At 42.4% G+C, this 12,461-nt stretch overlaps 1 protein-coding gene across 1 annotated transcript in view; it reads left to right on the top strand.

Annotated features, from left to right (window-relative positions):
• The first annotated feature begins 4,364 nt into the window (after positions 1–4,364).
• LOC128831866 (prostatic acid phosphatase-like) overlaps positions 4,365–12,461 on the top strand; it is a 29,861-nt gene continuing 21,764 nt past the window's right edge. The window contains exons 1-2 of the mRNA XM_054018694.1: positions 4,365–4,478; positions 11,561–11,656. Coding sequence (XP_053874669.1) covers positions 4,365–4,478; positions 11,561–11,656 — 210 coding nt within the window. The remainder of the gene's footprint in view (positions 4,479–11,560; positions 11,657–12,461) is intronic.

Raw genomic sequence — 12,461 nt, 5'->3', positions numbered from 1 at the left:
ATTTAGACTTCTAGCATTGGTATATAAGCACTTTAAAAACTTGTCTCCTTTTAGCTGTCTGCCATTACACAATGTAATTGAAAGAGACTCTTTTTTATTTGATTGTTTCTGATCGGACCCTGCCTGTATTTTATCATTTTCCATCCTCTCGTCCTCACTAGGACATAGAGATTCTCTATTAATAGATCCTCCCCTAAGGGATGTCCGAACCATGTGCTCCTCCACACCTGTCGGCTTTCCCCCCAGCCCTTAGTTTAAAAACTGCTGTACAACCTTTTTAATGTTAAGTGCCAGCAATCTGGTTACATTTTGGTTTAGGTAGAGCCCATCCTTCCTGTATAGGCAACTCCTTTACCAAAAGTTTCCCCAGTTCCTAATAAATCTAAACCCAGATTTCATCAAGAAAAGTATTTTAATGAAGATTTATAGCAGGAGAGATTAATCACCATGTGAAGTAACTATGGTTCTTTGAGTGGTATCCCTATGGATGCTCCATTTCAGGTGTGCAGACACCCCATGGCACCTTTGATCGGAGATTTTCGGTAGGAGTGCCTATTCTTCCCACACATGCACTCCAGACATCCTCATGCCCCATAGTGAGGATATATAGGACTGTGCAGGTGAACCACCCTCAGTTCCTTCTCTACCATGAAGTCCTGTGAGACAAAACTCTGAAGCAGAGGCGAAGGAGGGTGGGTAGTGCAACACCCATAGGGACACATATATTGAAAAACACTAGCTACTACACAATTGAGTAATCTATCCTCCTCCTTCAAGCAGTGTCCGTCAGGGTGCTCCATTTCAGGTGACTCCTAAGCAGTGTCCCCAGAAGGAGAAGAGGGCTTCTAAGTCGGATCTAACACTGAAGACAGAACTGCATTGCCAACCACAGCCTCCGATCTGGAAGCGTGAAAATTGAGGCCCAGGTTGCAGCTCTGCAACTTTCAACAACTTGGAACATCTTGCAGTAGCTAAACACTGGTGGCATCATAACAAGAGAGAACGTACCCACAGTGCCGAGTCTTTGAGTGGAAATTGTGGGTTCTTTGGCTCTGTCTGCAAATGAAAACAATCAGTCTGGGAGACTTTCCAAACAGTTTGGCTTTGGTTCTGTCCAGATAGACGGTTGAGTAAGTAAAGTGAACTATACCAGAATTAGAGTAGAACAGCTACAGCTAAACTGAAAGCAGGCACACAAGGTGCTGTGCCTCAGGTTATAGGGCGGTTGAGAAGGAACTGAGGGTGGTTCACTCATGCAGCTCTGTATGTCCTCAGGATGGAGCACAAAGTTGTCTGGATCACATATGCAGATCAAACAGGCTTTTTGGGTTATTGCCTCACAAGCAGACTGTTTCTATGAGAGCAAACAAACATCAGCACTTACATTTCCAGCTGCAAGACATACCCACCCCTTCCCTTCCATGTTATGTGGATATCTCTGCACCAGCAGCCACACAACTAAAGTATGTCTTACGTACATTAGAGAACAGGCACCATGTAACTAGATCAATTTAAAACCACTCTAGTTACGTTGGTGCAAACCCACTAATATAGACAGATGCATTTAAACTGGCTTAAATTGTGTTTACAACAATTTTAGCTTAATGCAGCAATTTACTAACCATAACGTATCTCATTAAACTAAGTGGGTTTAAAGGTGATTTACAATGGTTTAAGTCCATCTATACCATGGGGTTTGCACCGGTGTAACTAGATTCACTTTAAATTGATTTCACTACACAGGAGCAACATTCCTAATATGGATATGGTCTTAGGTTGTCAAATATGGTGACTGGAGTTGGTAGCTGCCAAGAAAACAGCAGCGTTCAGGTGGGTTTGTACTCGGCCTGGCTAAGCTGTGTTGTGCTGCCCTGTCCCTGCTGCCCTGGATACACTGCTATTTATATTCACACTAGCTTGCTGAGGGTAGTGCGAGTACGTGTACAGGAGCAAGAGAATCACACCCCTAGCTCATAGTGTACGTGTAGCTTTAATAGAGAATAGTATCCTCTCTACTGACTTTAGAACCATTCAACTGAATTTCAAAGCCACAATATTACATTCTACTGGCTGATTTAAAAAACTAGAGGAAGATGATCAGCTTATGTTAAATTTGGAAGGAATTTTACATAAGACTAGGTCAGTATATAACATGGGAATAACACTAGGTCTGCCCTGCATAGGGTTGCCAGGTGTCTGGTTTTCAACTGGAACACCTGGTCGAAAAGAGACCCTGGTGGCTCCTGTCATCACCGCTGATTGGCGGCACAGGTAGGCACCTTACCCAGCTCTGCGTGATTCCTGGGAAGCTGCCAGCATCTCCCTCTGACTCCTAGGCAGAGGGACAGCGACAGGGGCTATGCATGCTGCCCCCAGCGTCAGCTCAACAGCTCCCATTGGCCAGGAACTGTGGCAAATGGGAGCTGAAAGGACAGTGCCTGTAGGCGCAGGCAGCGCGCAGAGCCACATGGTCAGGCCTCCGCTTAGGAGCCAGAGGGAGATGTCGCTGCTTCCCGGGACCACCTGAGGTAAGCGCTGCCCAGAGCCTGCACCCTGAAACCCCTCCCGCACCCCATCACCAGATGGAGCTCTGAAGGCCTTGTGACTTATAGGATACATATAGCCTCTTGATACATTTTAAACTAAAATTAAAACGGTAAGGTGTGCTTTGTACTCCGTCCTCAGATCACTACTGCAGGAGCTCAATGGAGGACACTGAGGCATGTTTGGGAGTGATAGGAATGGGGCACTTTGGACAATTCCCAAGAAATCATTACCGATAATAATACTTAGTGCTTTTTTAGCACTTTGCCAGCACTAACTAATTAGTCTGCACACAGCCCTTGGGAGGTGAGTGTGAAAGCATCATTGTCCCTATTTTATAGAGGGGAAAGCCACGGCAGGAAGGTTAAGCAACCTGCTCACAGCCATTTCAGAACCAGAACTGTAATTATTGTTTGTTGTTTGTATCGTGTCTAAAATGTACTTGGCACTTTACAGGCACAGTCTGCATCCAATCGATCACAATCTATAGCCCCGATTCTGCAGTGGGCTCAGTGTGAGCTCAGGGATCCACCCACACAGCGTTCATTGCAGGATTGGGGCCTAAATAAGCCAGAACACAAACAGATTCAAAGGGTAGAATAGGCTTGCAGCAGAAAGTGAGGCCAGTACTTACAAGTACAAAATCATACAGTAGAACCTCAGAGTTAGGGACACCTCGGGAATGAAGGTTGTTCGTAACTCTGAAACGTTCATAACTCTGAACAAAACATTATGGTTGTTCTTTCAAAAGTTCCCAGCTGGACATTGGCATTATACAGCTTTGAAACTTCACTATGCAGAAGAAAAATGCTGCTTTTAACCATCTTAATTTAAATAAAACAAGCACAGAAACAGTTTCCTTGTCTTGTCAAATCTTTTTTAAACTTTCCCGTTATTTTTTTAGTAGTTTACATTTAACGCTGTATTTTGTTTTGGTTTTGGTTTGGTTTTTTGTCTCTGCTGCTAACTGATTGTGTACTTCCAGTTCCAAATGAGGTGTGTAGTTGACCGGTCAGTTCGTAACTCTGGTGTTCGTAACTCTGAGGTTCTACTGTACTGTTGCTCAGAGAGCTGCACATGCATCTAGGAGGTTATTTTACAGTTGTTGGGAACAGGGTAGTTTTAATATATTTTAGTTTTTGTTTATATTATTTTTAAAAAGTAGCTTGACATGGTTGTGGGAAGTTGAGTTAGAGTGTAGGAGGAGAATGGTGCAGGAATGGAAGAAGGGCTTAAAATAGTGGTGAAGGGGGAGGAGAGGTGACTGGGAGGGAGCAAAGGGAAACTGAGGATTGCCCTTCTCCTAGTACAATGCTTATTCCTCCAGGCCGTACTGCCTCCTGTAAAGTGTCCAAGAACTGAAAAATATAGACAAAGCAGAGATGCAAACATCTGCAAATCTGGTTATTTATGGAATGATGACCCCCTTATTTTTAACCCCTCCCCTCCAAATCACATGGGAAAAAACAAAACCACACTATTGTCAACCCCAAATGTTCAAAACTCATGAGGCAGGCTCACCAAAAATCATGAGATTGGTCTTAAAATCACGAGAGTTAGTAAAAATAATAGATTTGGCATTCTTTTTACTTGCCTTCTGGCAACACTGAATTAGGTTAAAAAGAATGTAAACAGCAACCCGGAAAGAAAATGATTTAAAAGGATAGATGTGTTACATAATCACCCCCAAGTTTCTCCTGCATTTGAAATGCACAGGAAGCAGATCCACCCCTTTTGTCCTTTTGAAAGTACAGCTTCACTTCAGGTTGATAAACCTGAAGAGCTACCATAGCTACAAAGCTTTTCCAGCTGCTGCCAGGATGGGAATGACACGGCTTCCATGCAGGTCCAGGAGTTTTTGCTTCGCTTTTAGTCTTTTCCTCATTCTGCTTCACCAAACTGCTGCAGAAAGAACGCTGAAATGTGTGGTTGCCGTAAGTAGATGGCCTCTTCATTTAATCGCTGGTAATGATTTTATTATGGTGTTCCTTGAATTGATAAAAATGTAACATTTCAACCCCTCTTTGTACAGATTCCACGAGGAAAGAAATATTGTAGGCATTTCTATGTACCTACAATCAAGCCTTAAAGGCTCATCTTAATAAAGATAAAATAAGTCAAATTGTAAAGATTTTTTACAAGATAAAAGAACCCCCAAGATGTGTGTTTAAAGCACATGAATGGCAGTCAAGAGATTGGGGTTCTATCCTTGTCTGTCCCTCCCATCCTTTGTGTGCCCGTGTCAATCTCTATGTGCCTCAGTTTTCCCATCTGTAGAATTGAGGATACTTGCTTAGCTCATAGGTGTTTCAAAGGTAAATTCAAATGGAAGGCATGCTAGAAATGCATGTATTTTATTTCTTATGACAGCTGAATTGGCCCAGCAGCATGCAGAGGCATATGAAGCTTCATTTATACAGTATTGTGATGTACATGCTGCATTAACTAGGATGAATTTGGAAACTGGCTGCAACAATTTTTCATGCTCATTTCTAGTTTTAAAGTCTATAGAATGACAATATAACATCCATTTCCCCTCAACAGATTAGGGAAGGTTTTCCCCCCAATGGATCTGGAATTTAAATAGTATGTTTTGAAGCTGGCCCTTTATATCTTTCTTTTTAAATATATGTACGGGTGGCAGTGATAAAGAAGATTCAGTTTAAAGTGTTCTTTAAAGTGTTGTTTCCTAGAAACTCCGTTATCCAAACATTCTTATACCTTCCACAGTTCCCAATGAGCACTTACTGATCCATGTAGAGAAAACAGTATGACCTATTGTGTGCTTACTCTACTGTCTGTGCCAAAGAAAGAATCTGTGATATTTCTTATGTCTCTATTGGCTGACGTTAGTAGGAGAACCATTTGGCTCGTGGGCCAGAACATCTTATCCTACTCCCATTGACTTCAGTGGGAATCTCAAAGGGAGATGGATCAGGCACCAGGCAAAAAAGATATCCAAGTTCTGTTTTCAGCAACATGTTCAAAATCTGTCCCATTCATTAGTGCATGTATATAGAAATATTTAAGAGTATTAAAGTGAGTGAAAGAGCACTGAATGCATAGGTGGCATCAGGCAGATGGCACATCTGGAGAAAGGAACTCTCTAAAGCAGTGGTTCTCAAACGTATTGATCGGGCCCCCCTTCTTTGTGTCTGTAGTCGTTTATGTCCCTGCACCCCAATCCCCCAAGTACATATAGCGCCACCCAGCTCTGAAGGCAGAGCGGAGAGCAGCGGCTGCTGGCCAGGCATCCAGCTCTGAAGGCAGTGCACACCAGCAGCAACACAGAAGAGTGGCAACATAGGTGTGGGAAGTAGAGCTGTAGGGGTGCTGCAGCACCCCTAGATTTTGCGTATGCAGGGTCCTGGCTGCTGGCCCCATGTCTGGGGCTCTGCTTCTGGCCTTGTACCCAGGGCTCCTCTCCTGGCCCTAACCTCCGCACCCACCCCCAGCTATGGCCTCAGCCTTGGCCCCCTTACCCCTGTCCGTGTCCCCCCTCCCGAAGCCATGGCCCTGTTCCCAACCCCAGCTGTAGGGACAGGGGTAATGGGCGGGGGGCACAGCTCAGCATCCCCACTCAGGCCCTCTCAGAGGTCCAGAGAGGCCCAGGCCACTTCCAGCTTTTGAGGCCCCTACCCATAATAATAATAATAAAAAAGACGCCACATGAAAATAAAATAAGGCACCAAAAAAAGAGTGAGACATAATTTGAATATTTTTTATTTAACAAATGCTATTCTAGCCTTTGTCTGTGCAAATGCACTAATTATTGAGGAAAAATCTATCTTTCATGCAATATCACAGTTGATAGTAAGCATAGCAAGCCCATTCAAATGCTCTTGTCCCATAGTTGAACAGTGCAAGTTCTTTACCTGCTTCAACACTGCTTATGATTATTATTATTATTGTTGTTATATATTATTATAACACGTTGAAGGTGCTTTCACCTGAAGCCACTGATGCAGGCAAACTGACAAAAATACACAATGCAATTGTGATATTAGGAAACACCCCAGAGTCCAAGTTTGAGTATTTCTTGAAGCAATTCCTTTGAGGCGCCCTTTAAGCTTGAGGCCCAGGCCAAATGGTCCTCCTGACTCCCCCTCTGATTGGACCTGCCCCCACTCTAAAAACTGTTCCAGCACCACTGGGTGTCAATGTGAAAAGTGATATTCATCAATATCACCTTTCACAGCAGACTTAGAGTCCCACTGCCACCCTTATTTTTGCGCTGCTGCTGCTCCCACAACACTGGCAGCTGGAGCCCCACCACCTCCATGTGATGGATGGGGGGGAAGAAGATCCCAAGGCTGCTTTTGGTGAGGGATTGAGGCGTGGGGTGGGGAAGAAAAGGCTGGGGCTCCAGCTGTCAGCCCCAGGCTGCCAGGACTCCAGCTGTCCCCTTTATCCCCACCTCCTGGATGTGCATGGCCCTTCTGCACGAGCCCCAGCTAATCGTGACTGACAGCCAGAGCTCTTCCCCCACACACACACACCCAAGAAAAGGATACAGCTCGCACCTCCTTTGACACTTTCTCATGCCTTGGGAGGCCCGCCCCATAGTTTGAGGACCACTACTCTAAAGCAATTTAAGCTTGAGCTGAATAGGTGTAACTATGTTCTACAAATTGATGTCCTGACCCAATTTATTAACTGAGAATTCTGCAGAGCCATTCATAGGAGGTGCTCACTTTCTTGGAGAATCAAGTCCTTAATATCTAAGAACCACCTCTTTACCTCTGTTCCATTCACTTTCTCCCACCCACTAAAAAAGAACATAGTACTCCATTTATTTCTAGGATAGCATACCCCATTTTATTTATTTATTTCCTTACTTACAAGAATTGCTATTCCAGAGAATTTTCATGTAAATTCTCCTCCTTTTCAGATAAAGGCTAAATTATTCTAGTATTCCAGTTACTCTTTAGCTGCTTGAGCAATCAGCTATACAATTTCTATAGATCTGGGTCTTACCACCAGAGTATATTTCCCCTTCCCTGGCACAGCTTCACTGGATTGAATTCTTATCTTTTAAGTGTTGTCTCCTGGGCTCACTGATTTGAGTTTGAACGATATACTGAAATGATGTGCCGAAATGGAAACCATTTTCATCCCTTTCTTTTTCTTATTACTTTTCCCTCCTAGCAGCAACTCACAGCATAAAGCACACCTGCAGCAGTAAACAAGACAAATGTTTCCCTTTCTTACTTTCAGGACTTTGCCACATTCTGAAAAGCTGCCAAGCTTTCTCCAGCTGACTTTCACCTTTGCGCTGACTCTGCACTTTGTGTTTTACAAACCACTAGTTCTTTTCACTGAACAGGAATAATTTAAGCCATTTTATCAAAATGCTATTTTGACTTTCCTTCTGACGTGTAAACTTTAACCTCCACTGAAGCTGGTGTGCAGGGCCCTGATGCTGAATGTCAAATGCGATCTGGTAGAAAAAATGGTAAATATCTAGCAGAATCCCATTAGGTAGAAATGAACTTCTAAGACATTGCATCTATAAATCACAGATTCATAGAGCCATATAGTCCCCGCCCACGTATCTAGGAAAGAAGTCACTCGCCCAAAAGCTGAGTCATTTCTGAGACGCTGAAGTTGCACCAAATCCTCCCTGTTGTAACACAGGATAGGCAGCATTGGAGAAGAGGCAGAGGGGTGTGGCACACAGGCAAAGAACCCAGGAACAATAATAGTTCAAACACTTTGGAACCTTGAGCAAACCTGCTCAGCTTCCCAGCCTCTGTGGATTTCCTGGCACTGGTAGCATGGCTGGTTTCATTGCCATACTGCTTTTGCCTCCCCACTCTCTCCATGATCTCTCTGTTGGGGTTAGTATGGCACAGAGTGAGCGCATAATTTACTATGTTTTCCAATGGACAATACCAGATGTTCCCCACCCACTCAATTTCCCCTTCTGCTCTTTTTTGTGCATTATGGTTCTGCCCACACTTGCCATCTTCTGTGCTCTGAGTTATGCAAGGAGAGATGGATCCTAGCTGTGAAGTTCAGATTCAAACTTCTACAAACTTGGGGGAGTCATTCGAATGCAGCGTTTTGGCTTGGGCCCATCTCTGGAAAGATGGAAACAAGATAAGGATAAAATAGAAGGAAACCCCGCTTATAAATATTGTTCAAACACTCCAGTTTGGGGAGGCAATTTGTTTTTGTTAAACCTATAAACTCAACCTCCTCCTCTGTTGTGACTTCCAAGAACCATGGGCTTAGGCCTCAGTAGTCTTTATTCAGCTCTTCACCCTTCCAATACAGAGAAATGGAGTTACATAAAGTTTATGCTATGCAGTGATCTTTAGATGAAGACATACAAACCAAGGTCTTTTCTGCTTTGTGTGGACTTAAAGAAGCCACGGAACTTTTCAGAAGAGGGTAAATCCCTCCTCTTCTGAAAAAGGTTTCTTTAATCTACACCGAACAGAAAGGACACTGGTTTATATGTTTTCATCTTAAAAACTCCCTTGCACGTTCCCGCTCTTTACCCACCCAGACAGAGCTACAATGCTGTTTTACTCAGCACCATAAATGTTCTTGAAGGAGAGAACTTTGAACTGAAGAGTGTGCAAGAAGTTATGTTGCATACAGAGTTCAGGATGCAGAGTGCTACTATTACAAATCTACCATGATTTTAGTGACTTGCTACTAGTTAACAAATAAGGCATGCTTCTGTATCAAGGGCTCCAGCCAACAGTCATTGATGCACCTTGAGGTCTTTAAACCATGATTTGAGGACTTCAATAAGTGAGGCATAGGTTAGGGGTTTGTTACTGGAGTGGGTGCGTGAGATTCTGTGGCCTGCGTTGTGCAGGAGGTCAGACTAGATGATCATAATGGTCCCTTCTGACCTTAAAGTCTGAGTCTGAATCTATAAGTCTACGGAAGTCTTTCTACTGACTTTAATGGGAGTTGGTCTGGGCTTAAAATTAGGAAAAAAATGTCTTGCTATGAAGTTATATTTTCAGTTGCATGCAAATTACATAGCTGCCTTTTAATTGGGAATTTAATCTTCATTCTCAGCAAAGCCATCTGCTTCTCTAAAAGAGCAAATTAATCCCACAAGAGACCTGTGGTATGTCAACATGACAAATATTTGGCCAAAGAAACAAACGACTTTTCTTCCCCATCCCCCCAGCAGAGATGCAAGTGTCCCACATTCCTTCCCACCCTGTCCACTTGATTCAATCATCAGGGAACACAGCTCTTTACTTAATTATCTTGTTCATTAGAGGTACCCTGAGAAGGGATTGAAAACACTGTTTTAAGATTTTAAATCAGTAACAAAAAAGTGTGGAATTAAAAATTACATATAGATATTAAACATTATATTGAAAATCAGATTCTCCTTTGCTTACATCCCAACACCAGAGTTCAGGAATTTAGGGTTCTGTGTTTCTTCTGCAACATTTATTCACAACATTAGCACCTTACAGAAAGCTTCTTTATACTGCTTTAGGTGTTAGTCGGGACATCTACTCTAGCAAGATGAACTCTGAATTGGTAAAAATACAGTTACATTCACCTTAAAGGACTGGCAGCTTTTCTTTATTTTTAACACTCACCTTGCCACCTGGTATTTGTGGATATTGGTCTAGAGGGCTACCAGGAAGGGTGGGCATGGTAACTGGCACTTTTAGGGGAGTGGTTAAAAGCTGCATGCTTTAGGTTACCATCTGTAAAGTGAATATAAATAATAATAATACACCTCGCATCAGGCACTGGGGGACTTACTTAATATTTGTGAGTTTCTGGGATGAAAGGTACAGTAGCAGTGGAAAGTATTATTTATAATGAAGCTGTTTGCAAAATCAAATTGCTTTGTGGAAGTGTGATGCATTTATTCTCAAGGAAGCATCTAGTCCATAGTACTGCAAAGGCAAAGGCAGGGAATGAGTCTGAGATTGTTTTAAATGGGGTACAGGATAAAATGGGGGGAGGGTTTGGTGGGAGGCATTTTTGTGACCCTACAGTATGAGCGAGTTGGCAAGGGAAATTCAGAGTTATTCAGATCTATTTAGAACAGAATATGTAGGGCTGGCACTTCCTTTGTACACTAGAATAAAAAGACCACAAAAGCAATCATATACGCCCTCTGATGCATGACTCATGTCACCACTTGCCTTGCATGTGCATGCACAGTAGCTCATGTGTTCTGCTTATCGGAGGGACCAAACTCTCAGGGTAAAATCCTGGTCCCATTGAAGTTAATAGCAAAACTCCCAATGACTTCAAAGGGCCAGGATTTCACTCCAAGTCCACCCAAAATCTAGGTAGGTACCTTCTTAAATCAATCAGATTTACATGGCATACCAGTCATTTCAGACATATGTAAGGGCAAAAAATTCAATACCCCCTGTTTTCAGGGTTAATGGAAACAAATTCTTGAATTCAAACTTTTAAGAACAGTCCCGTCATCTGAGGTGACCAAAAAAGGAAGTAACATTGAGATAATGTATATTAGTATCTAGATCCAATGGAGCCAGATTGTGCCTTGCCCTTATGCAAGAGTGTGGTGGTGGGGGTGGGGGGGGAGAATAGCAGTCAGTAGATATTTACTAATATCAGTAGGTATTTACTATTTACTTAGCCAAAGCTAAGAACCTAAATCCATATTTAGGCCCCTGTATCAGTGGTCTGGTTTTCAGATGTGAGTATTCTCAAGTCAATGAGGCCACTTGTTTAGGTGCCTAAATATGGCTTTGGATGCCTACCCCTTGCATCCAGGTTTCAAAATTTTGGCCAATATACTTTTATGTCCTATGTGGGAAAAATCATCGGACTGTTCCTATTCACAGTTCAGTGGGCACCACAATGATATCTCAATATCTTAATATATACTTCAATCAGACTTGATGGGTTGACCGGTGTTTCTGCAGACTCTCCAGTTCTTTGGATTCCCCAAGAGGTGCTAGGACTAAAATGATATGCTAGTCTTCCAGACAAGTAAAAAGGAAACTCAAAGGGAATTAATTCAGTCTTTGATTCATCTGACTAGGTTTTTCGACATGGTGACCGAACCCCAATTGAAAACTTTCCAACTGGTCTACACAAAGAAAGCGAATGGCCACAGGGATTTGGACAGCTTACCAAGGTTTGTTGGCTTTTCACAGAAATTAGAACATTAATGCAATAAAAATTATGCAGGTGTCTGATCTGTGACTGACAAAATATTAGCAACTAACCAGGTAGGTGTAATTCATAAATTAAACCTTTAGTGCAGTGATATTTCACCAGTAGGTGTTAAATTCCATCTGGCTCTTTATAGGTAGAGATGTGACTCAGCCTAGGGGGAAGGTATTGCACACCTTCCTGATGATGTGGCTGTATTCAGATAAGAGGCAAATTAAATTAAAAAAAAAATAGATAATCATGCTGGTTAGACCTATATTTGTGTTGGCAATCCATTTAAGATAAGAAAAAACTTCTTTGTCTTAGCTTGTAGAAAGCTGCTCTAATTTATTTTCATTAATAATTTTGAAATGTTCCATTCATTATTTTTTATTCTAAGTATGTGAAATTCTTTTGTGGATCTCTGAGACTCCAGTTCAATAAAAGTGCTTGTTTGGCTGGTAAAGGTTAAGGGATCCTACCCACAGTCTTGGAGAGATCTAATAGAACAGATAGAATACCACTCCAAGACATGCTGCTGTTACACCAAAACAAGATGGCAGAATGTATCTTGGGATAAGAGTCAAGCTAAAAACTCAGGAGTCAGATCAATAATTTAGTAACAGTGAGTTACTATGAATAAGCAAATCATTTTCTTCATAAGTATTTGAATCAAATAAACAAACACACTCATTTGGCACTAACTGACCACTCAACTTACTGGGCATGATTCTCCTCACACACACCCTACAGTGTAAATCAGGAATTACTCTGCTGAAGTCAGTGGA

Source organism: Malaclemys terrapin, chromosome 2 (genome assembly GCF_027887155.1).
Source record: "Malaclemys terrapin pileata isolate rMalTer1 chromosome 2, rMalTer1.hap1, whole genome shotgun sequence".
NCBI classification, from domain to species: Eukaryota; Metazoa; Chordata; order Testudines; family Emydidae; genus Malaclemys; species Malaclemys terrapin.
The sequence above is the reverse complement of the archived record's forward strand: the minus strand, read 5'-3'. Positions and strand labels throughout refer to the sequence as shown.